Consider the following 26,497-nt stretch of genomic DNA (forward strand, 5'->3'; position numbering starts at 1 on the left):
AAAATTAAAAAAAGTATTAAAAAAATGACCATCGATACAGAGGCCTCTTTTTTGCCCCCACACAATCACTAACCCCTTTCATATAGGTAATCACCACTTTTACTTCTAATACCATACCCAGAATGCCCATTGTTTGAATTTTATATGTTATATCATACAGTATATATTTTTTTGCCTGTCTTCTTGTGCTCAACATTACCTTTGTGGGATTCATTCATTTGTTGCTTGTAGCAGTAGTTTTCTCACTTGCATTGCTGTATACTATTTCTCTGATCAAATAGCTCTTCATTTATATTATCTGTTCTATTGTTGAAGAACATTTGGATTATTTTTAGTTTGGAGCTTTTATGAATAAAGTCACTATGAATATTCTTGTATGTTTCTTTGGTGAAGTTGCTGGTTCACAGGGTATGCCTGTACTCAGTTCTACTAAATATTGCCAAACAGTTTTCCAAAATGGTCTTAACAGTTACAGTCATCCCAGCAGATTATTTTGGAGTGTTGCTATATGGTACGTCATAGGAACACAGACTTAGGCACAACAGAAACTCAGCAAATGATCACCTTATTACTTGCATAGCCCAAAAAGTCCAACAGAGCAAGGGGAGAGGTCCCATCCAGGTGGATGGCACCTCCACACACCCTGCTTCATGTCAGAGTCAAGGGACCCTGTGCTGCCCAAAAGCTGGGTATTTATACATGCGATGTGGAAGACGGCCTGCCACTGAGTAAAAAGCATGTATCAAACAATTTTTGTGCAGAGTTCCTGCCCTGTAGGAACTTGCGTTCAAGTTACAGTCAGGCAGTTCCATTAGACCTAATGCCTCACCCAGGCTTCAACATGGAAATATATTGAAACATCCGCACACAGGCAGAAGGAGGGGGAATGAGAGGGGGAGGGTAGTGAGGGCTGGGAGATGGCCACTAGGCATGTCTGTGACTTCCCCAGTAATTATGAGTGCCAGCTGTTCTTCATTATCACTGACTGTCATTTTAGCCATTCTTGTAGGTATATAGTATTGTGCCATTGTGTTTGTTTTTTTTTTTTTTTTTTGCATTTCATTGATCTTTAATGAGATTGAGGACAATCTCAAATCCTTATGGGATATTTAGGTATCCTCTTTTGTGAATTCCTGTTAAGGGATTTTTTCTCTTGGTAGTTGTCTTTTTGTTATTGATTTGTACTTCTGCACATGTTCTAGGTATAAGTTTTTCTTGAGTAAATGTGGGGAAAATTCTTTTATTCTATGGCTTGCCTTTTTCCTCTGTAAGCCATGTCTTTTAAAGCAGAAGCTCTTAACTTTAATGTAGCTCAATTCATCAGTCTTTTCCTTCATGATAAGTGCTTTCTGTGTCTTGTTTAGGGAAACCTGAACTACCTACAAAGTTATGAAAATATTCTCTGCTATAGCTTAGGAGCTTTACTATTTCATTTTTTACTTTTAGATTTATAATCCATATGGAATGATTATTGTGTATAAGGGTCAGATTCTTCCCCTCTTCCCCCTCCCCCCCAGTCTACTAAGCCTAACCTGTTGGGGGGAAAATGCCCTTTTCCTATTCCAGTTTGCTAGCTGCTGGAATGCGATATGCCAGAAACAGAAGGGCTTTTAAAAACGGGAATTTAATAAGTTACAAGTTTACAGTTCTAAGGCCATGAAAATGTCCCAGTTGAAGCAGGTCTATAAAAATGTCCAAGTTAAGGCACCAACAAGAGGTTACCTTTACTTAAGAAAGGCTGATGAAGTTCATGGTTTCTTTCTCAACTGGAAAGGCACGTGGCGAACATAGTGATGTCTGTTAGCTTTCTTTCCAGGCTTCTTGTTTCATGAAGCTCCCCCAAGCGTTTTCCTTTTTCATCTCCAAAGGTTTCTGGCTGTGTGGGCACTCTTGGTTCTTGTGGCTTTCCCATGGCTCTCTCTCTTTTCTTCAAAATGTTTCCTCTTTTAAAGGATTCCAGTAAACTAATCAAGACCCACTTGAAATGGGTAGAGTCACATCTCTCTCTAATCAAAGGGTAACACTTCCAATTGGGTGAGTCACATCTTCATGGAGATAATTTAATCAAGAGATTCCAACCTAAATTACTGAATAGGGATTAAAAGAAACAGTTGTTCCCACAAGATTGAATCAGGATTAAAACAAGGCTTTTCTAGGGTACATGATCCTTTCTAACAAGCACACCTGTTGTCCCAGATCACTCCCTTTGTCATAAATCAAATGGCCTTATATATGTGTATGTTTGCTTATAGACTCTTGTCCTAATGAGTTAGTCTCTTTGTCTATTCTTGCACCTATTCAACACTGTATTCTTTTTTTTTAAACAGTTTTATTCATACACCATACAATCCATTCAAAGTGTACAATCATGACTCTTGGTGTAATCACAGAGTTATGCATTCACCAGCACAATCAATTTGAGAACATTCTCATTGCTTTGGAAAAAAATAAAAATCCCATACCTCTTATACTGCCCCTCCTATTACTGACACTTAGCTTTGGTATAGTGCCTTTGTTACAACTGATGAACGATATTACAATGCCATTGTTAACTACAGTCCTTAGTTTGCATTAATTGTATTTTTCCCATGTACCGCCCTATTTTGAATACCTTATAATAGGGATATACATTTGTTCTAGTTCATGTAAGAACTTTCTTATATTTGTATAATTAACCATTGTTATCATCCACTATAGGTTTTGCTATGTTTAACAGTCTGTTTTATCCTCTAGCTTTTCTTCTAGTGACATACATGACCCTAGACTTCCCCTTTTAACCATACTCACACTCAGCACTGTTTATTTACAGTAGTGTGTTACTATCACCTCTATCCATTTCCAAGCATTTACAATTAATCTTATTAAAAATTCTGTACCCTTAAGCATCATCTTCCCAGTCTTTCTATCTCTTGGCAATTTATATTCTAGATTTTAACTCTCAGACTTTGCTCATTATAATTACTTACTATTAGGGAGACCATACAATATTTGTCCTTTTGTGTCAGGCTTATTTTGCTAACACAATGTACACCCGGTTCATCCATGTTGTTGAATGCATCAGGACTTCATTCTTTCTCATATCTGCATAATATTCCATAGTATGTATATACCGCAGTTTCTTTTTTTTCATAAAGTAAAAAAAATTTTTAAATATAACATACAAACACAAACATTCTTACCATATAATCATTCCATTCTTGGTATATAATCAATAACTCACATTATCATCACAAAGTTGTATATTCATCACCATAATCATTTCTTAGAGCATCTGCATCAATTCAGAAAAATAAAAAGAAAAAATAAAAAAACTCATATATATTATATCCCCTTACCCCTCCCTCCCATTGACTGCTAGTATGTCCATCTACCCAATATATTTTAGCCTTTGTTTTACCTATTTTTTTTCTATACTCCTTCCCACTCCCTTTCATTGATCACTAGCATTTCAATCTATTAAATTTATTTTAACATTTGTTCCCCCTATTGTTTATTTATTTTTAATCCATATGTTCTACTCATCTGTCCATACCATAGATAAAAGGAGCATCAGACACAAAGTTTTCACAATTTCACAGTCACATTGCGAAAGCTATTATCATTATACAATCATCTTTAAGAAACATGGCTACTGGAACACAGCTGTACATTTTCAGGCATTTCCCTCCAGCTTCTCCAATATACCTTAACTAAGGTATACATTATATAGATATATCTATATAATATGTAAGAATAATCTCCAGGATAACCTCTTGACTCTGTTTGAAATCTCTCAGTCATTGACCCTTTATTTTGTCTCATTTCTCTCTTTTCCCTTTTGGTTGAGAAGGTTTTCTCAATCCCTTGATGCTGAGTCCCAGCTCATTCTAGGATTTCTGTTCCACATTGCCAGGAAGGTCCACATCCCTGGGAGTCATGTCCCATGTAGAGAGGGAGGGCAGTGAGTTTGCTTGTCATGTTGGCTGAGAGAGAGAGAGGCCACATTTGAGTAACAAAAGGGGTTCTCTTGGGGGTGATTCTTAGGCCTAATTTTAGGTAGGCTTGGCCTATCCTTTGTGGGAATAAGTTTCATATGAACAAACCCCAAGACTGAGGGCTCAGCCTATTGCTTTGGTTGTCCCCACTGCTTGTGTGAATATCAGGAATTCTTGTGAGAATATCAGGAATTCTCTTGTGAGGATATCAGGAATCTTGTGAGGATATCAGGAATATCAGTCCTGATGCATTCAACAACATGGATGAACCGGGTGTACACTGTGTTAGCAAAATAAGCCTGACACAAAAGGGCAAATATTGTATAGTCTCCTTAGTAGTAAATAATTATAATATCAGGAATTCTCCACATGGGGAAGTTGAATTTTCCCCCTTTCTTGCCATTTCCTCAACAGAACTTTGCAAATACTTTTTTATTCACTGTTCAAATCACTCTGGGATTTATCAGGGGCATCACTCTGGACAAACCTACAAAATCTCATGCCCTACTCAAGGTTCCATGTACTTATAAACCACAGTTTCTTTATCTACTCCCCAGTTGAAAGGCACTTGGTTTGTTTCCATCTTTTGGCAGTTGTGAATATTGCCACTGTGAAAATGCCTGTTCGTGTCCTTGCTTTCAGTTCTTCTGAGTATATACCTAGTAACAGAATTGCCAGATCACATAGCAAGTTCTATATTTAGCTTCTGAGCAACCAAACTGACTTTCAAATTGTTTGCACCATTCTGCTTTCCCTCCAGCAATGAATAGTGTTCCTATTTCTCCACATCCTCTCTTGCACTTGTAGTTTTCTATTTGTTTTGTTTTTTTTGTTTTCTTAATTGCCATTCTAGTCAGTGTAAAATTATATCTAATTGTGGTTTTGATTTGTATTTTCCTAATAGATAGTGATGTTGCACATCTTTTCCTGTGTTTTTTTAGCCATTTAGTTCCTCTTTGGAAAAGTGGAAAGGTATCTTTTGCCAATTTTTAAATTGGGTTGCTTGTCTTTTTATTGTTGAGTTGTAGGATTTCTTTATGTATCCTGGATATTAAACTCTTATTGGATATGTGCTTTCCAAATGTTTTCTCCGTTGAGTAGACTGTTTTCTCACTTTTTTGAGCTTTTGAAGCTCAAAAGTTTCAGTTTTGAGGAGATCCCATTTATCTATTTCTTCTCTCACTGAATATGCTTTGGGTGTAAGGTCTAAGAATCTACCTCCTACCACAAGATCTTGAAAATGGTTCCCTACATTTTCTTTGAGGAATTTTATGGTCCTAGCTTTAATGTTTAGGTCTTTGAGCCATTTGGGGTTAACTTTTGTATAAGGTATGAGATATGGGTCCAGTTATATTATTTTGGATATGGATATCCAGATCTCCCAGAACTACTTGTTGAAGAGACTGTTTTGCCCCAGTTGAAAACACTGTATTCTTTATAGGGACTTTATAATAGGTCTTCATAACTGGTAGAATTAACTCTTCCTTCCAATCCATAAAACATGGTATATCTGTCTACTTATTTAGGTCTTCTTTAATTTTTCTTAATAATTTTTAGTTTTCTGTTACAGGTCTTGCACATTTTTGTTAATGTTTATTGTTAATATTAAAATGCTCAATGAAAAGATTAAATTTTTCCCATAAAGATCTATAGATTCAAATCAGTTCCAATTAAAATTTGAGCAGAGGTGTGTGAGTAAACCTGTGTGTGTTTGTGTGTGTGTGTGTATAAATTTACTAGCTGATTTTGAAATTTATAGGAAAATGCAAATAGCCAGGAATAACTAAGACATCCTTGAAGAAAAATAAAGTAAAACTTACTTTTAAACTTACTAAATCAGTTTAAAAATAATGAATTGATCAAATTAAGATTTTGTATATTTTAAAAAGTGTTTGAGAAGTGCTCAGAATCTTAAATTGAAATCTAATGCATTTGTTTCCCAGTGCCTGCCCATGTAAAAAAAAAAAAATGCGAAGTTGATATTGAACTAAGCCAAGATGAAAATTGGTAGGATAAAATGGCTGTGAGGATATTAAAAAAACTAGACCCAAATCAAAATCAAACAAATTTTTTTTCAAAGGCTTTGGAATCATGCCACACATTTTGTCATGCTATAAGTCAGAGTTTGGTTTATGATTTTGAAAGCAAATAACATATATGTTAGAATTTAATGCCCTATGAGTGGAACCAGCGGAAGTGAATGGAGTGGTAAATCCAGGACAGAAATGTGAAGAACTGCAACACTTAAGGCAGGAAGGATTCCATGAAGGAGACAAGCAACAATCTGAAAAATAAGAGAATCAAAAATACTGTCAAGGAAATACTCAGGAAGTTGTGAGTGATCAAGTTTTAAATACAAACAGAAAAAGTCAAGTAAGATGAAGATTTGAAAAGTGTCCATTAGATCTAGTAGTAAAGATGTTAAAGTTAGTTAGCCGTCTGTTTCAATGGAGTGATGGGATAAAAAAGACAAAAACAAGCAGGCTTCAGAGTGAACAGGAGATTATAAAATGGAAGCCATGAATGCAGTCTCTGGTTTGACCGAGAAGAGGATATGTAGCAACCAAAAGAGAAACACAGTCCCAGAAATTTAAATTTTTTTTCTTTTAGAATGGAAGATGTTTGGGCAGGTTATAGGTTGCAGGGGAACAGCCAGTAGAGAGAGAGAGATTGAAGAGAAGGAATAAGTGAGATGATGGCAGCATATAGGTTAAAAGTAACTTTCAAGATTCTTCACATATTGATATTGGAAGAAAGATGGTTAGAATGGGTGCAGATATAATTTTGTAGGCAAGGCAAGAGGGAATGTATCAAATAGGAAGGATTTCCCAACCTTCATTATATTATGGCATTCTTAGAAAACGATCAGATTGGGGGTAAATGGATGGGGCTCTTTGCAGCTGGAAGTGATGGATCTGAGGGTCTGCAACTTTGAGTTTAGATACATTCCAGTGCAAGTAACAATAGACCTGACTGACCTAGCCATAAAGACATGTAAGTATGTCACTGAAATAGAAGTATCAGGCAGGTTTCATGTTTGTACAGTGAATTTACAATATCATGAAAAACATGGTCCTTCCCTCTTTCTCCTCTGCTATACTGTTTATTGTTTTATTCTGCTATTCTGCTTAAGCTTGTTGCCTTGTGCTCAGGAATCAGATCCATATCAGTGTCCAAAGTAGGAAGGAAGAAGATGGTTAGAGGCAAAAGTAAAACAGTCTTTCCTTTTATCTTAGAGGGAAGACTTTTTCAAATATTCTTTCTGAACTTCTCTCCAGCAGACATCCTATTTTATCTAACTGACCAGAAAAGAGTCACATGACCATATATTTAATTGCAAGGAAATCGGGGAAAGTATCTGGTGTTTCCCTACTCTTCAGTGGGAAGCAGGCAAGAAAAGAGGAGGCAGGAAGAAATTGAGAGAAATTCCATCTCTCAGAAAATATTGTACTTAATCAAACCAAGAGAATAATACAACTAATAAATTGGGAAGAAAAGGGGTAAAATTATTCAAACATTCTAGGTTTTACATTTTTTTTTGATTGTGGTATAAATTAAATTTTATTTAATATTTAGAAGGAATCGATCTCCCTGAAGCTTATCATGTGCCATGGATTCCTGAAAAGAAGTGATTCTTAATTAGAACATGAAAATTAATAATTTTATGTTAACATCTTATTATACTTCTTATCTATAAGTTTTGTAGCTTAAAAGGAAGCCTTACTTATAAAAAAAATGTTTTTTATTATATAGGCAGTCTGTGTTAACGCTGTGTCGGAGAAGGTAAAGAAAATTTTCCAAGAGGAAGAGTCCATAAGGCAAAACATACAGGACAATTCAAATTTTAGAAAAGCCTTTTCTGAGCCTGTGCTTTCCGAGCCTATGTTTCCTGAAGATGAAATCACAGCAAAATGTTACAGGTCTCTGCCAGAGAAGCCAGAAAATGTTGCAAATCGCCCAAAGCTTCCTGCTAATAAGTTGAGCAATAAGATCCAAGTTTTACATTCTGTGTTTGACCAGTCAACTGAAATGAATGAATGAGCAAATCTGAATGTAAATATTACTGAACAGAGTTGAAGAGTTATCTGATGGTATATTTCATCTGACAAATCTATGAGACTATTTTACATACACCGAATGCTCTACTTTAAGAGAACGGGGAGTATTTTTATTGAAATGTCTTTCTCTAGAGTTTATGTGGTAGGAAAAATAAAAAGAAACTTGATGCAGAATATATGTATGACTATAAGATATTTTTCAAGACCAGAAAATTCACCTTTTGGCATGTTAGACTTTATGCTGTGATTTATAATATGGATGGTATAATAAATTTATGTTTTTATTAAAGACCTGTTTTGAGTTTCTTTCCTAGTATTTATTGGGAAGGAAAACCCTATCAAAATGCTTCCTTTTTCAGAGATAATAAATGGATATAGGCATACTTAGTAGATATTGTTCAGCTCCAAACAACTCAATAAAGTGAATATCTCAATAAAGGGAGTCGTGAATTTTTTGGTTTCTCAATGCATATAAAAGTTATGTTTACACTATACTATAGTCTATTAAGTATGTAATAGTATTATGTCTAAAAAATATACATACCTTAATTAAAAATACTTTATTGCTAAAAAATGTTAACCATCATCTGAACCTTCAGTGAGTCATAATCTTTTTGCTGGTGGAGGGTCTTGCCTCGATGTTGGTGGCTGCTGACTGAATAGGGTGGTGGTTGCTGAATGTTGGAGAGGCTTTGGCAATTTCTTAAATGAGACATCGATTACTTTTCCTTTCAGTAAAGATTACTCTGTAGCATGCAATGCTGTGTGATAGTATTTTACCCATGGAACTTCTTTCAAAATTGGAGTCAATTCTTCAAAACCTACCACTGCTTTATCAATTCAGTTTATACAGTATCCTGAATCCCTTGTTGTCAGTTAAACAATGTACACAGCATCTTCATAAGGAATAGATTCCATCTCAAGAAACCACTTTCTGTGCTTCTTCATAAGAAGCAACTCCTCATTTGTTCAAGCTTTATCATGAGATTGCAGCAGTTCCCTAACAGCTTCAGGTTCCACTTCTAATTCTAGTTCTCTTAATATTTCCACCATATCTGCAGTGCCTTCCTCCACTGAAGTCCTTGAACCCCTAAAGTCATGCATGAGGGTTAGAATCAACCTCTTCCAAACTTCTGTGATTGTTGAGATTATGACCTCCTCCCATGAATCATGAATGTTCTTAATGGCATCTAGAGTGTGACTCCTTTCCAGAAAGTTTTAAATTTATTTTGCCCAGATCCATCAGAGGAATTACTATCTATGGCAGCCATAGCCTTTGAAATGATTTCTAAAGTAAGATTTCCAAGTTGAAATTACTCCTTGATCCATATGCTGCAGAATGGATGGTGTGTTAGCAGGCATGAAAACATCAATCTTGTACATCTCAGTCAGAGCTCCTGGGTGACCACGTACACTTTCAATGAAAAGTAATGTATTAAAAGGAATCTTTTTTTCTGAGCAGTAGGTCTTAACAGTGGGCTTAAAATATTCAGTAAATGCTGTCATCCACACTATGTGCCATTTATAGAGTATAGGCAAATTAGGGAAATTCTTAAGGGCACTAGGATTTCTGGAATGGTATATGAGCATTGACTTCAAAATCAAGTCACCAGCTGCATTAGCCTGTAACAAGAGTCAGCCTGTCTTTTGAAACTTTGAAGCCAGGAAATAACTGCTTCTCTCCAGCTAGGAAAGTCCTAGAGGCATCTTCTTCCAACTTTGAAGACAGGAAATGACTGTGTCTCTCCAGCTAGGAAAGTCCTAGAGGCATCTTCTTCCAATCTAAGGCTGTCTACACTGAAAATCTTAAGTGTAGCCACCTTCATCAATTATCTTAGCTAGATCTTCTGGATAACTTTCTGCAGCTTCTACACGGGCACTTGCTGCCTCACCTTGCACTTTTATGTTATGAAGATGGCATCTTTCCTTAAATCTCAGGAACCAACCTCTGCTAGCTTCAAAATTCTGCAATTTCCTCACCTGTCTCAGTCTTCACAGAACTGAAGAGAGTTAGGGCCTTGTTCTGGATCAGTTATGGGAATGTTGTGGCTGGTTTGATTTTCTAACCAAATCAGCAGTAAGGCTGTTTTGCTTATTGTTCATGTATTCACTGGAGTAACACTCAAAATTTCCTTCAAGAACTTTTTCTTTGTATTCACAACTTGGCTATTTGGTAGAAGAGGCCTAGCTTTCAACCTGTCTCAGCTTTCAACATGCCTTCCTCACTAAGCTCAAACATTTCTAGCTTTTGATTTCAAGTGAGAGGTGTGCTACCTCTCTTGGAAGCCCAGAGGCCATTGTGGGGTTACTAATTGGCCTAATTTCAATATTGTCATGTTTTATGGAATACAGAGGCCCAAGGAAAGGAGAGAGAGAGGGAATGGTCAGTTGATGGAGCAGTCAGAACATGCACATTTATCCATTGAGTTCACCATCTTATATGGGTGCAGTATGTGGTGGCCCAAAACAATTGCAATAGTAACATAACATCAAAGATCACTTAATCACAAATCACCATAATAGATATAATAATAATGAAAAAGTTTGAAGCATTACAAGAATTACCAAAGTGTGACAGACACATGAAGCAAGCACTTACTGTTGGAAAAATGCTCTGATAGACTTGGCCAACACAGGGCTGCCACAAACCTTCAATTTGTGAAAAACACAGTATCTGTGAAGCAGAATAAAACAAAACATGCCTGTATTTTCTATCTGCAGTCTGCATAGTTTGATATGCCTATTTATTATGAATTGTTTTACACTTGTCTATAAAGAAATGAATAAAAGTCTTACACTTTATAAATGTCACAAATTTATAAAACATAAAATACTGTGTACAAATATGATTACAAGATTTCTATGTACAAGGATAGGACAGAACATTTTTTTTATTTCCAGATTTAGAGAAACAAATTTAGGGCCAGAAACGCAGCCGATATTCCTCACTGTTGTCACTGGATCCTGAGAAAAAAATGCTTGGCCTTGCAAACCAGGACCACAGTTTGTGCCTGGAGGAGGCACTATGGTTTCTTCTACGCACTTTAAATTTTGGAGATATGTTGAGACCCGACTCCCTGAAGGCTTAGCCCCTGATATAACAGACTGAAGTCCCAGGATTGTATATTTCTAGGGAGTAGCTGCTAGAAATCAACAGTATTTATAAAAACCCCAAGCCTCCCTCACTAGTACTCTGGGAAATGAGTAGCACATTGTAATCCCTCGTGCTCTCCACTGGGTCAACAGATAAGGAAATATAATGAGATGTAACAATGGGTTAAGCAGAGTCTTTATGATGCACGTATTATTTACTTACTACTTTTATAATAACCAAGGGAAAGATTCCATGTGGGCCCCTTAAATAGTTGTGTATCAGGCTTGGGACCTTAATTCAATCCTATGTACTACTAAAATTACTGTGCTTTGAGACTAAGTTTCAATTTAACAGCCCTCCTCCACTCTGGACTCATAATCTTTTTAACCCAGTCCTTTCTGGTCCCACTTACACCTCAGCTCCTATTCTGTGCTGTTGAGTACCATACGACGACCACCCGGGGTGTCATTCTAACTGGTGTGGGCAACAGGCAACCAAAACAACACTGGCCATAAATGACAGACATGGTAAAACCAGGGTCGGTCAACTGAACATCAACCCTGCCTGGAGCTCAGGAGAAAGGACTTTTAGAAAACCCTAGATCTCATCTCTAACATTTATGTGAAGTATTTAGTTAAGCACACATGCATTTAAAGCACTTCAGTGCCCATGGTTTGGCAGTAGGTGTGTGTGGCTTCCTTAAGTCTAGCCTGTCTGCCTTCACTGGAGAGAAACTAAGGCAAGGTTTACTTGGCATTTTTACCTTGGTAAGTTTTACATTTTTAACTGTAGCATATATATTGATCCTATTTTTGGAGGCAATTTTTGAATTTCAAAGTATGCTGCTGTCACTGGATCCTGAGAAAAAAATGCTTGGCCTTGCAAACCAGGACCAACAGTTTGCGCCTGGAGGAGGCACTATGGTTTCTTCTACGCAAATAAGTAAAAATTGTACAATTAAGATTAGAGTGTTTTGTAATTGCCATGGTTTGCCAAACCCCAACCAACATCATGCCTGTTAACTCTTAAGAACACCTAGGGCTCAAACTGAGGCTCTATATATAAAGTTTCATGCACTAAGTTTACTGTCCTGCAAGCTTTAACTTCCAGGAACCCTAGGCTATATAAATCCTGAAAAGAGGAGCCTCTTCAAGGTTATCAACTAATTACATATCCCTAGCCTTTATTGTTGACACCTCTTCTCAACATGAAAAAGTCAAAATGGACATTGTGCAAAGGTCCCTATAGATTGGGAAAAGGATCAAAGGAGAAGGAGAAGTTATAACAGAGGATTTAACTATTCTATCAGTACGACAACTGAATTACTCACTATATTGAAACTTTTTCGTCTCCAGTGATTTGGAGCAGCTATTAGGAAAACTATGAAGTAGTGGAATGGTACCCTGTAACAAACCCTAAAGTCTGTAACTACTTGAAGTGTATTTTGAAAATTACTGCTTTTTCTTTGTATATATATTTTGCAATAAAAAACTTAAAAAAAATCAAAGCGTTTCAATGTATTTATAGCTTATCTAAAAAGAAACCTAAAATATTAACAATCAAATAAGGAAAGTAGGAAATGTGCAGAGGTGAAGATTAAACAAGAATGGAATAATGCTGATAATTGTTGAAGTTGTGTGATGTGTACATGGGGTTCACAATAGATGCTATATTGTTTACTTTGTATATTTAAAAAAATTTCCAGAATAGAATATGCTATACTAAATAAGGATTCTTCTCAGATAATTTTAAATGTTTTCCTTTTAGGTCTTGCCTTTTACCTTTTGTTCATTATGGATGCTCCAATTATTTTCTTCCTTCTTAAATTTCTTCTCTAAATTATATTCATCCTTCTTAAACTGAACACTCCAAAACTATAACCTTCAGGTTTCAATCAATTCAAAGGATTTTGAAGAAATGTATTCTATGGATCCTGGTGATAATCCTTATATCATCCTAAATACATATGGGTTTAAATCTCTTAGATTTATATGATTTTAAAGATAAGTGATAACTGCATTTATGTTGGAAAAATCATTATCTTTGGTATTGAAGCAAAGTTATTCTAAAAAGATTTTCAAGGCAAACGCATTTTTTTTCATTTTCATGTATTTTTTATCAGGAAGAACTCTGAATTACTTTGAAATCCCCAGTGGCATAGAAATCAGAGTCACACTTAAAAGGTTCATTAGAAAGCGTCACATAAATATTCCCATCGTCCACTGTCACTGTATGAATCCTTTGTTTTATTCCTTTGGAGCTCCACTTGGGCTTTGCTGATGGATCTTTAGGGTTTATAGACTGATAGAGTCCTTCTCCTGTTGCCAAAGTAATTTTGAATTTATGCCAGGGACAAACAATGCAAGGTCGTCCATCAAAATCCTGGGGAAGAAAATAATTGATTTAATAGTCTGATGTTTCAAATGTTCACTATAAACATGTAACAGATCTACTGCAAGAGAACCAGGTTAAAGAATAAGGCTGGCTTCTATTTTCCTCTCATTTACAAACTATTCAAGATAAGACAAAACCTAATCTAAGTATAGTCATCAAGTCCTGTTTGCAGTTGATTAGAAATCCAGTGAGTTAGAGCTCTATCAGAAGATCACTTGCTTGGCCACTTTACCAAGACTGTAGTTGTGCCTTCAGCTATTAGATGTTAATGTACAAAAATGGCACAAAGGTTTCAAGTCCTTCTAAAGGAATTTTCACTAGCTGCTGGAAGAATTGTAAGCTTTGGATATAAATTCAAGATTAGCTATTAAAGGCATGAGTATATATATTAATTAAAGATCAACTTTTGATCTAAAGTAAGTCAACTCCCAACTATGAATGTCTTTAACTGTCTTAAAGAAGTGCTTATCCCCCCCCTTTTATTTATCTATTTTTCCTTATGTTTTTACTCATTTGTATGGCCAAATGTTTTTTGACAGAGGTGCCAAGTCCACTCAGTGGGCAAAGAATAGTCTTCAAAAAATGAGGCTGAGAAACTGGATATCCATAAGTCAAAGAATGAAAGTGAGCTCCTACCTCACATCATATACAAAAATCAACTCAAAAGGGATCATTAGCCTAAATATAGAAACTGAAACTATAACACTCCTAGAAGAATACATAAGGAAACATCTTCAAGACTTTGTATTAGGCAATGGTTTCTTAGATTTTACATCAAAAGCAACAAAAGAAAAAAAATAGATAAATGGAACTTCATCAAAATTTAAAACCTTTATGTATCAAAGGACATTATCAAGAAAGTAAAAAGACAACCTACAGAAAGGGATAACATATTTGGAAATAATAATCTGATAAATATCCAGAATCTATAAAGAACTCCTATAACTCAACAACAAAAAGACAAACAATCCAATTAAAAAATGGGCAAAGGACTTGACATTTCTCCAAAGACATTCAAATGGCCAATAACACATGAAAAGATGCTCAATATCATTAGCCATCAGGGAAATGTAAAGCAAAACCACAGTGAGATACCATTTTATACACACTATAATGGCTACTACTTAAAAAACAGAAAATGACATGCTGACAAGATGTGGAGAAATAGGAAGCCTCATTCATCATTGGTGGGAATGTAAAATGGTGTCACTGCTGTAAAAAAGTTTGGCGGGGTGCCAATTTGAAAAGATTTATGTACCATAATCTAATCAGTTTTGTGGGAGAATTTGTTTCTTCTAATCCCTATTCAGTACTATAGGTTGGAAACTTGTTTAGGTTATCTCCACGGAGATGTGACTCACCCAATTGTGGGTATTAACTTTTAAATAGAGGGAGGTGTGACTCTACCCAGTCCAGTTGGGTCTTGATTATTTTGCTAGAATCCTTTAAAAGAGGAGGCATTTTGGAGAAAGCTTGAGAATGTCAAGAGCAGCAGAGACAAGAGAACTAGAGACCATCAGCCAGTGACCTCTGGAGGTGAAAGAGAACACCCCTGGGGGAGCTTCATGAAGCAAGGGGCCTAGAGTGGAAGCTAGAAGACATCACCATGTTCACCATGTGCCTTTCCACTTGAGAGAGAAAACTTGAACTTCATCAGCCCTTCTTGAGTGGAGGTAACCTCTTGTTGGTGTCTTAATTTGGACATTTTTGTAGACTTCCTTTAACTGGGACATTTTCTTGGCTTTACAACTGTAAACTAGCAACTTATTAAATTCTCCTTTTTAAAAGCCATTATGTTTCTGGTATATTGCATTCTGGTAGTTAGCAAACTAGAACAGGTAGTTACTCAGAAAAAAGTATAGAACTACCATATGACCCAGCAATCCCACTCTAGCAAAGATTTGAAAGCAGGGACTTGAACAGATGTTTGTACACTGAATTGATGTTCATAGCAACATTACTCACAATTGCCAAAAGGTAGAAGCAACCAAAGTGTCTATCAACAGAAAATAGATATAAAAAATGCGGGCTACCCGCGTGATATTTATTCAGCCCTAAAAAGGAATGAAGTCCTAATATGTGTGTCAACACGGATGAACCTTGAAGACATCATGTTGAGTGAAATAAGCCAAACACAAAAGGACAAATATTGTACAATCTCACTGATAGGAAGTAATGAGAATAAGCAAATTCATAGAGTCCAAATATAGAACATAGGTTAGCTGGGGTGGGGTTGGGGTAGGGAATAGGGAGTTAATGCTTAAATTGCACAGAGTTTCTATTTGGGTTGATCATAAAGTTTTGGTAATGCATGATGGTGATGGTAGCACAACATTGTGAATGTATTTAATACTATTGAATTATATACTTGAAGGTGGTTAAAATGAGAAAATTTAGGTTGTATATATTACCAGAAAAAAAAAAGACATAGAACTGTATAACACAAAGAGTGAACCCTAATGTAAACTATGGATGACAATTAATAATATAATAATTTGTTTCATCAATTGTAACAAAAGAATCACACTAATGTAAAATACTAACAGGGAAAAAACTCTGTACTTTACAGATGATAATTCTGTGAACCTACAACTGCTTTACTAAAAAAAAAAAAAATAGGAAACTTCTGGATTTGTAGAGAACAGATTTTACATACCTCTATTTCTCCCAAATGTAAGGGTCCTCCTGAATCTGAAAAGGAATTGAATGTTTCATCTGGTTAGTATGAAATTGATATTTTGATAGTTTCGTAGTTTGTAAATAAGCACAAAGTTTACAAAAGAAAAAAATCTTACGGTAACAGCGAATATCCATAGCATGATATTCTCCTTTGTGATAGAAAATGACCACTTCCCTATCATGCACAACAGCTGTCAATCTTTCACGTTTTTTAATGTCATCTTCTCTGCCAACACAGACAGAAGAATACTCCTTCTTTTCAGGATTTTGTACAGAGTCATTAAGATCCATGCTACACAAAACAAAACAAATAAAAAAAAAAAGAGAAAAACTGCAAGTTGCCTTCATTCATTTGGCTAAAACTTAACTCACAGAGATAATTATATCGATTATTTCTCCAAAATGAGGCATTTTTCTGTAGGTATATAAAATAAAACAATCATAAATACCGGAAGTAGTTAGCCAGAATTTTGAATTAGAGACTTTTAAAGGCTACCAAAATTAGGAATGACTCCCCACTCTGAGCTAGAGTCATAAATTTCAATGCTTAAGACGGAAATTTCAGAATTCTAAAATATAGAGATTAAAGTTTCACTATCCTTTTATTCCCTATCAAATTCAAAGTTTAACAATATCTGGTTATTATCTGCATTGTTTTCAGTCTTCTGCTGAAGATGGGATTCTTGAATAGTCTGACCAGATCTAGGCCCCTTGGCTGAGGTGTTTCCTGTGTTTTTTTGCCTGGAGTCTACAGCCAGCTCTTACAGGCACAACCACATGATTATTCTAGCAGGGTGAGATAGGGATAAAAGGACACTTTTTATTTTCTTACCTTAGAAATTGCTGTTCCAATCATTACTTCCTTCTGCCTTATTCTGGCATTCAGAGAGATGGCTCTGTCTTCAATTAATTTATAGAGGTATATAAGCCAATATTTCTAACAAAAGTTTTAGTAGAGCATTTGTAGGTATTAGATACACTTTTTTTTTCTCAGCACAGATATGTAGCCTGTCTTTTTAAAAGCAACACAGAGACCATCTATATAATTTAAGAACAGAATCATGGTATGTTTATTCCATTTGAGAAGGAAACATCATGATACATCAGTGTTAGGGATCGCAGGCCCCATGCAGAAGGTTTCCCTGAGGGTTTCCCATTTGGGGTGGCATTTAGTTTTTTTTCTATCATAGTTTCTAAATAAAACTATATATATCCTGTTTTGCCAACAACTTTCATATTTGTTCATTATCCACTCCTAGTGTCAACTCTATCCTGTTATTCCTAACCTCTTCCTATTAGAGACAGGAGTTGCCATCCCAACATTCCTGCTTTTCCTCCGTTCCTCTGAAGACAGATTGAGATGCTTTTGGCTGTAATTTTCAAAAAGTTAATACTGTATATACCGCGTATAAATTTATTATCTTAGGATTGAGCTTTCTTCCCAGGCAACAGCATATTTTGAATGTTCGCATGAAAATAAAAATTACAGGACCGAATCAAAGGGTTTTGCTTTTCATTTATTACCAATAATTACACTATTGGATATCCCTATAGGGTTTCTTCTCTCTTTTGGAGAGTGGATATCTTCAAGCATCTAGACAATGTCCATTCCACCAATAATATAAGAGAAGCTCACTCCACAATGAGGGTGAACAGGAGAGGGGTTGCCTGTTTCATTCAAGTGAGATTCCTGTCTGCACCTAGAACATTATCTTGAAGCCGAGCTACTTCAGCCCCTTTACTGTTCGACAGAATTAAAAAGTTTAAGACAGATGACAGAAATCAAAGGGACATAGTAACATCTAATCACAACCTACTTTGGGACACTGATGGACAAGTTTCTCTAGAGTCTATTTAAGGAGACATAATTTTTTTAAAAAAATAAGCAGGCAAAACTATCAAGGACTGGCTATTGATAATAACCTTTAGCACAGAAGAATTATAAAATAAAAAGAAAACTTTCAACAATAGCTCTTCGGATTCTCCAGCAAAGTTCTACTTACTTATTATTGATGATCATTCATTTGAAATTTTTTTCTGAGCATCCACTATGTAACTGGCATTTCAGGAAGTGAGACAGACAAGGTCTCTGCCCTTCCAGAGATTATATTATAGTTGGTGAGACAGATAATAAGTAAATACATAAACAAGATAATTACACACTATGATAAGAGCCATAAAGGGAATAAACTGGGTAACATGAGAGAGAGTAAGAGGGAGGTGATTTCACAAAGTGGTTATGAAGCTGAGATCACAGGTGAATTGAAATCTGAACAATGCAAATGAACTAGATATGATAAGAGCTGAGGAAGAGAATTCCATGCTGACAGAGCAGCACATACAAAAGCGGGTAGGAAAGAAAAGGCTTGGCTAGCCTGAGGAACATATGGGAGACTGAAGCATAATGAATATGGAGAGTGGCAGGAGACTAGGTTGGCGCTGTAGGCAGGAGCCAAGCTGTGCAGTGTTGTGTGTGGATTTTATTTTAAGAGCAATGGGAAGCCACTGAAAGATGTTAAGCATGGAAGTGTGACATGACTGTTTTAAAAGATCATCCTGGCTGCGTGGCAAATGGATTATAGCGAAATGAGAGGGGAAGGACACACAGATATCAGAAAATTATGGCAAAGGTTGATGGGAAGGATAATGGTAGGTGACAGTGCAAAGACGAAAAAAAAAGTAACAATAATAGAGTAGCTACAATTATATTGTGATTACTATGTGCCAGGCAATGTTTTAAGACTTTACACCTATTTCTCCCAACATAATACTATAAAGAAGATACTATTACCTTAATTTCACAGTGAGGAAACTGAGGCAAAGATAGATTGGGCTGGTGGCCTAGAGTGAAGGAACTGCATAAAAAGAAATAAGGATGACTCCCAGGTTTTACGTATGTGCAACAGGCAGACTGTAGTGCCAGTGACTGTGATGGGAAAGACTAAGAAAAGAATGGTATTTCTTCAAGGCTGGACAATCAAGAGCTAACTATATTTTGCATACATTGACTTTGAAGTGCCTAACAGCTATCCAAGTGGAGATACCAAGTCACAGTCAGATATATGAAATCGGAATTGAGTCACCAGAGACATAAACTCGGGAGTTTTCAAGTTAGGTAATTCAGTGAAATCACCTGGAAAATGTGTGCAGATAGAGAAGATGGTTCAGGACAATTCCTGAAACACTTCAACATTTAGCTGTGAAGTAGAAGACAGACCTGCAAGAGGCTGAAGAGAGGCAAGGTCAGAGGTGTCCAACCTATCGATAAATGGAATCCATTCACTGCTCTCTACTTTATCCCGTATTCTCCAGAAATGCAAAATAGGCAGGCACTGAGGCAACATCCACTACAATAATGGCCATCTCTGTGCATTAAACTATGAATGATATCTGAATAAAACTTGGGTTTTCTAGGAAACTGTAGTTATCCCTAAACTTTGATTTTTCCGTACAGAACTGGGTCTACTCTGTATGCTTCTCTCCTAGTAATTTCACTTATTCCCTATACTTTCAGCCTCCTAGAAGTCAAATACCAGCTAGCATCCAAACAAGGGCCTACATCTATAACATAACCATTCCTACTTGCTTCTTCTCGTATTTCTAAAGTTTGTCTCCTATTGCATTCCTTAATATCTTTTTGGCCAAATATAGATATTAAAAAGTGGGAAAAGTCAAGACTACGAGAAATCTGTCAATATTGTTCATAGGGACAGGCTAAAGGGTAAATTCTACCCTTTATGAGTCTGACTCAGTCCTAAAATCAAAATAATGATTACTATATACCACCATACAATACTTGATAAGCATTCTTCAGAATTTCAAGAACACACAATCTGCCCTAAAAATGGCATATGTGATGATAAATGCACAGCTAAATGATGGTATTGTGAACCAATGATTGTACACTTGGATGATTACATGGTATGTGAATATATAATATATATCAATAAAAATAATTAAGAAAAAGGCATGTGTCTGTATTTTCAACCCAAAATAAGTATTCAGTCATCTTACAAAGCCTCGATAGATGTTTACACTGGACACAAGTCTCCCAAAATAAAATGTGACAACAATTCTTCTAAAGATTATGGCAAAGGTTAGGTTTTCTCAACATTTTCATTTTTCAGTTCCATTTTTATGGGATTTCATCATTTTATGGATTTCTTTCATCATGGTTAGAACTTACAGAAAGCTCCAACAATTTGAAAGGCATCCAACTCAGGCTTATGCAAGATAAGTAATTACATATGGAAAAGGAAAGGAAGTGAATCAAAATGATGGCCCATGTTAGTTGTAGAGACCCAACTTCTATTAAAACATTAGGAAGTTCAACATGGAATGCTCATGATACTAAGTTCACATATATTTATATGCAATTTAAAGTACTTAAGAAAATTATAAATCAAATGTCAACTTCGGATTTCGAATTTTAGGAGGCTGAACTTTCATAATCTATATCCTCTTTAAATAGAGTAATAGTGTCATATTTCATAGGAATTTATACAGGATGACAATGTATCTTCCTTGATCAACAGGAACCTGCCATTGTAATTTCACTCAAGTCTCAAGTTAACATTTTAAATACAAACACACACACACCCAAACTATTTAACAGAGGCACTTGGATCTTGGTATACCTAGCTTAAAATGGTTGTAATCTATGAACACAATCCCCTCCCATCAAGGAGGAAAGCCTTTTATATGGCAGTGTCAAGAGGCCTTTTGCAGAGAATTTTCCTGATGACTTCTCTAAATATTTACTGAATCTTGTATGACTGTCTAAGTTCAGAGAAAAAGAGCATTGGCTCATCTAAAAAATAAGTTCATAAAACAGACTATTATTCACAAATAGAACCTCTATGTGTACGCATTAGGAACATTTGGACAGAAGGAATTTATAAGCCACATTTTAATCTACCATATGGGTAGATTAGACCCATATACAAGACAGATATCAATAGATATCATGTACAAATGTGGACTCCAAAACTGAGTTAGAGTAGTGTGTGTGTGTGTGTGTGTGTGTGTGTGTGTGTGATGACAGGGAGAGGCAGGATCTCTGAATTCAATGAATAAAGAAAGCATCACACAAATCAAGCTTAGTAAGTGTAGGGATGTCAATTTTTTTTTAAATTTCCAATTATAAAACTTGAAAAAAAAACTTCGTCATAACATATAACAGCATTTTCCATTTTAACCACTTTCAATTATACAATTCAGTGGTATTAATTACATTCCCAATATTGTGTTACCATCACTAAAATCCATTATCCCAATTTTTCACCACATCAAACAGAAACTCTGCATTCTTTAAGCAATAAAATCCCTTTTCTCTTCCCTCACCCATTGTAATCTACCTGTCTCTATGAATTCGCACATTCTAGGTATTTCATCTAAGTGAGATCACTTAATGTCTATCTTTCTGTGTCTGGCTTATTTCACTCAAACATAAGGGATGTTAACTTTGTACTCTGAAGTTTGCTTGCTAATCTATGTACTAACTAACTTACTTACAATAGGATGGGAAAATACTACATATGCTTTTTATAAAATTATTTCATAAAAAACAAGTGTGTGTGTGTATTAAAAAGAAAAGACAAAGAGGAATCATGACCATGCTTTTCTGGGTTAGCCATGGCTGAAAGAAGGCTGACACACTGCTTTTCTAAACAGTCATCAGCTTTTACTTGATTCTGGCAGCTACCCAAAGTAGAACAGACAGAGGAGCAATAATAATAAAAAATGGGAATTGAAAGAGAGAGAAACAGGCTGAAAGAAAAGAAAGGGAAGAAATGTAGAATTTGCAACACATACAACCAACAAAGTATATATTCATAATACACGAACAACATTTTAAGATAACTAAGGAAATGCCAAATAACTATGGAAAATGGGCAAAAGACATGAACGAATATTTATTTCACAGGTGAGAAATCTGAATGGCCAACAATCATATGTAAAGTGTAATCTCATTAGTAGGGAAAAGCAAAGTAAATGCAAAGCAAAGCCACAAATGGGATACCATTTTCTACCCAATAGATTGGCAAAAATTTATACCAACTATTGGTGAGGATATGGAGCAACTTCTAGTGAGGATATAAATAAGTGCTACCACAGTTTGGCATCACTTAATAAAGCTGAATGTCTTCATGACTCAACAATCCCACTTTAGGTATATTCCATAGAGAAACATGCATAGGTACATCAGAAGACATGCACAAAAATAGTTATAACTATAAAAGACTGGAAATAACTCAAAAATTCATGAGCAGTAGACGGGATAAACTGGATTAATTTTTAAAATGTAACCAAAAATAATTCAGTATGCTTCCATTTTTACCAAGTGCAAAAACAGGCAAAACTAAACAATGTATTATTCATGAATACTATATATATATATATGGTAAATCTATAGAAAAAAGCAAGGGGGATAATAAACATGGCTCCAGAAATTACCTTTAATTTTTATTTTACTCTTTTCTATGTTTAAATTGTATCCTACTTTATATTTATGTAGCGAATGACCTAAATCCCAAGAAAAACAGGATAATGTCACTTTATATCCTCAGAGAATGTGCCTGTGCATAGATCACGATTGAACTGCTTGAGACTTTTGTACAACTCATTTCAAAACTTGGTACTAGAGGAAGAAGTAAGGGACTAGCCCCCCCCCCCCCTTTTTTTTTCTAGGCAAAGCCTACAAATACTAGGATCTAGGGAGGTAACAAAATACATGAGATGCGGACTAATATTAAAAATTAATTATGTTCTTCCCTGTCTCTGAAAGAATGAGATTCAAAGACAGTTCTCCTTTAAATTTCAGGCTCTTCAACCATACAGTCAATACCTCTAACCAAGAAAAACGGTAGTGAACTTTGTGAGGGCTGATAAGAAATGGGCAGAGAAGGCTGGGACTAAATGATAAAGGTTTCAGAGAACTATGATTATGTTACAGCCTTGCATTTTGAAAGAATTATTTCATCCTTCAAATAACTGTTTCCATTGTGTATCATAAAAGGCACTATTTATTCAGGATATCTGGTGACCATTTATATTTAACATTCATATTACTCTTTATCAAATATTGTGATTATCATGGTCTATTTGGACAACAGTAATGGAGTCCATGGTACTGTTACTATTCATATACTCCCACACATTTCCTCTACTTTGAGTCTACTCTGAATTAGCAGAATCTTAGCTGAACAAAAGGAAATAAAAAGTTAAATGACTCATCTAGTTTGGGGGCTTGATGAAGAAAGCTTCCTGCTGAAAAATTTAGCCATTTTGTTCCATAATTCATAAATTTCTTTGTCCGGCGCCTAAACTTGGGTTTTTATAGGCACTTACTTCATAAAAAATAACAAATTAGCTAAATGGGTTCTTAGTCTCTATTAGATGTCTTTGGTCATAGGGAATACATTAAAGGTAGATTTAAAAAAAAAAAATTAAAGTTACATTCCACCTGACACTAAAGACAAGAGACATGGTCAAAGTGGGAGAAATAAAGGTACTTACTTGTTACTTCTCTTGAGTACTTAAGTAGTTTCTCACCTCTGAGGACTTGGTCTGCACATTATCAGAATACATAGTTCCAGGGTGACACCCTTGCTTTTAGCTTCACGGAAGAAAAAGAAATGTCTTTGCTCGTAGTTTTGTATCTTGTTTTATGACAGAACAATAATAGATAAAAGTAGCTTTCTGCTTGGACACTTCGCATGTATTATTAGCTCATTAATCCTCAAAAAAAATGATAAGGAGTAGGTACTATCCCTATTTTCCAGATAAGGTTAAAAAGTTTAGCAAAACTCACAAAGCAGCAGACTCAGAATTTAAATGCAGTTCCTATGAGTCTAAAGTAGGTGACGACTGATACATAAACCCCAACATTTCATCTAGGGAGCCTGCAAGGAACGTATCCTGAAAGGACTAAAACTTTTTAGCAAAGCAATGGTATATGCAAATTACACCAAAAAGGATGGTCGTTATTCGTGTTTCGTCTTTGATTTTAATCTGGGAATGCCAACGCGTCAACAGATGTTTAAAGTGGAATACTCCTCTAAGTAATTCCCTACTAACTTTAACACAGTCATACCGCCGCGCTGAAATTCTCCATGGTCACCTAGTGACATCAGAGATCCGGTTCAGGCGGGCTGGGCGCGGGGTCGAGTCCCGGCTGAGCACGTCGCTAGCAGCGTGCTTCGGACCATGTTGCCTACTCCCTGCGTGCGGCGGTTTCCTGGTTTGCAAAAAACCCGCAGGACTAGCACCTGCCACGGAGGTGTGGTGAAAGACAAACGGCTTTAATACACAATTATCTGGAGCTGGGTCTGACGGTGGAAAACGCACAAAGAATGTTAACCGTCATCTCTAAGGTCCTTCCAGCTCCGAGCGTTTTTCCGTCCAGGCTGTATTTAACCTTTTAGGAAAAAAGACGGTCTGCGGTTCTCGGGCCGAGCGGTGCTCACAGGTCCAGGGACCACCACGAGAGCCTAAGGATGGCTCTTCAGTGCTGGGGATTCTCCCGCCTGCAGACTTGAGAAGACGAATATCTAAGGAGGAAGGGACTGCAGAAATTCTGGAACGGGGTTTATATTTTATGGTGCAGAAATGCCAGGAAAGCTTGTTAAAAACGTCCCACCTGCCTCTCTGAGGCGACAGATGCGGGGCGAAGACCAGATTCTAGTTCAAAGTGAACAAGCTTGTTGGGCCAAGCTGGGGCGCGCGGAACCCTCCCCTGCGGCGTTAACCATTAACCAACGCCGAACCGAGGCCTGGGTGGAGGGTGGGGGAAGTGCTCGGAGGCGCCGGGAGCAAAGGCCACACAGCACCGCCTCCTCCAGGTGCCACGGGTCGCCACCGGAAGCCCGAGCCCGGGCCTCGTGTCCTGGCAGGAAGCAGCGGCCCAGCTCCGCGCGGAAGAACAAAACTTACTGCGCTCCAGTGCCTTGCCCCGCCTCCACCGTCCCGGCCAGCGGTGAGCAGCGCCTGTTGCGACTGCGCACGCTTAAGCACCGGGCCAAGGAGCGGTGCCTCCGCGGGGCGGGGCGAAGCCAACCACGTGACCCGAGCGCTCCCGCCCCCCCTCCGAACCCCTCCTCGGTTTTGTCCGCTGGTGACCCCACCTGTCAGTGACCCCTGGCCATCCACGCTCTGTCAGCACCTCGGAACTGGCAGGTTTAATCGTATGCTTGACAGACTTGGGCGGCATCAGTTTATTTTTAAAATGTTTGTTGATCACACCACATTTTCCAAATATTAACTGTACTCAGCGATTTCACTTTTGGAACTTTGCCCTATAAAAATATTTGCAAATGTTCGTCAGGATGCATGTTACCTATGTATCCGGATGTTTGTTGCAATGCAGGGATGAGAATAATCAAAGAGGTTTTCAACGGGGGAATGATTGAAATACAATGTAGACGTGAATTAACTTTGTAGCCGTGGAACCAAAGGACAAATTCCATAATGTAATGAATGTGAAAAGGTACGTATGTATAATATGCTCTCTTTAGTGTAAATAAAAATTACTTCTAGAGATAAAAATATGCACGGATATACATAAACTTTTTAAAGGAAATAACAAATAACAGCGGTCGCTCTCGCGGGAAGGAGGGCTTTCAGGTTCTCACTTTTATTTTTTGAACCATGCAGTATTTTCTTTTTTAGTAAGATGCATACTGCGACTATATAATCAAATAATGAACAATTTTTTGCTCTCTTTTTATACTTATTTGAATTAAAAAGAAAATTTCATAGTTGTGTGCAAAGCAGGAAACTAGATGAACGTACTAGATTTTTCAAAGTGTCCTTGACTCTTTATTATCTAGCGCAGTGGTTAGTAAACTGGAGAGTTTAAAAAAATCTTGGTGCCCGGTCTACATCACAGACCAATGAAAGAAAACACTTTGTAGATGGGGACCAGGGACCAGTGTTTTGAAGACATTTCCCAACTGATTCCAGAGTGAAGCCAAGGTTAAGCACCATGGCCACAAAGTAATTTACATGTCTGTTTCCCAAGAGAATCGGGGTCTCATCTGGACCTGCTGTCTCAGGACGGCGGGGTTAACAAGCTTTGGTGGCCGTTCCTTCATCCTACAGTACAAAAACTGCTCCAGGGTTCCTACAGCAGTTAGTGTGCCACACCTGGCTTACAATGGGCCTCAGGCAGTTGAAGCTAAAGAGCCTCGTCCATTTATCCCAGTGTGTCATACAAGTGACACTTTTTTTCTATGAGCCTCAACATATAATGGTTGAGGAACCCCAATTTTGGATTTGCTCCCAATACTAGTTTCTCC

General features: G+C 36.8%; 2 protein-coding genes across 8 annotated transcripts in view; one reads left to right on the forward strand and one right to left on the reverse strand.

Annotated features, from left to right (window-relative positions):
- SPATA9 (spermatogenesis associated 9) overlaps nucleotides 1-8,323 on the forward strand; it is a 39,497-nt gene extending 31,174 nt beyond the window's left edge. For all 4 annotated transcript variants that reach the window (XM_077138703.1, XM_077138707.1, XM_077138705.1 and 1 more), the window contains one exon: nucleotides 7,728-8,323. In XM_077138703.1, the coding sequence (XP_076994818.1) occupies nucleotides 7,728-8,015 (288 nt within the window). In that variant the 3' untranslated portion in view covers nucleotides 8,016-8,323. The remainder of the gene's footprint in view (nucleotides 1-7,727) is intronic.
- A 2,369-nt stretch (nucleotides 8,324-10,692) lies between these two features.
- On the reverse strand, nucleotides 10,693-25,239 carry RFESD (Rieske Fe-S domain containing). 4 transcript variants are annotated; one of them, XM_077139121.1, is made up of 6 exons: nucleotides 25,134-25,239; nucleotides 23,718-23,817; nucleotides 17,032-17,099; nucleotides 16,316-16,491; nucleotides 16,177-16,211; nucleotides 10,693-13,508 (listed from the first exon to the last, which is right to left on the reverse strand). In XM_077139121.1, exons 4-6 carry the CDS (start codon nucleotides 16,488-16,490, stop codon nucleotides 13,245-13,247), a joined length of 474 nt encoding a protein of 157 aa, XP_076995236.1. In that variant the 5' UTR covers nucleotide 16,491; nucleotides 17,032-17,099; nucleotides 23,718-23,817; nucleotides 25,134-25,239; the 3' UTR covers nucleotides 10,693-13,244. The 4 variants fall into 4 exon arrangements, with proteins under 4 accessions (XP_076995236.1, XP_076995237.1, XP_076995232.1 ...); XM_077139117.1 differs by lacking the exon at nucleotides 17,032-17,099 and having other exon boundaries at nucleotides 10,715-13,508; XM_077139122.1 differs by lacking the exons at nucleotides 17,032-17,099; nucleotides 23,718-23,817 and having other exon boundaries at nucleotides 25,134-25,211.
- Between the last annotated feature and the right edge of the window lie 1,258 nt (nucleotides 25,240-26,497).

The sequence above is a fragment of the Tamandua tetradactyla genome, chromosome 21 (assembly GCF_023851605.1).
Source record: "Tamandua tetradactyla isolate mTamTet1 chromosome 21, mTamTet1.pri, whole genome shotgun sequence".
NCBI lineage: Eukaryota > Metazoa > Chordata > Mammalia > Pilosa > Myrmecophagidae > Tamandua > Tamandua tetradactyla.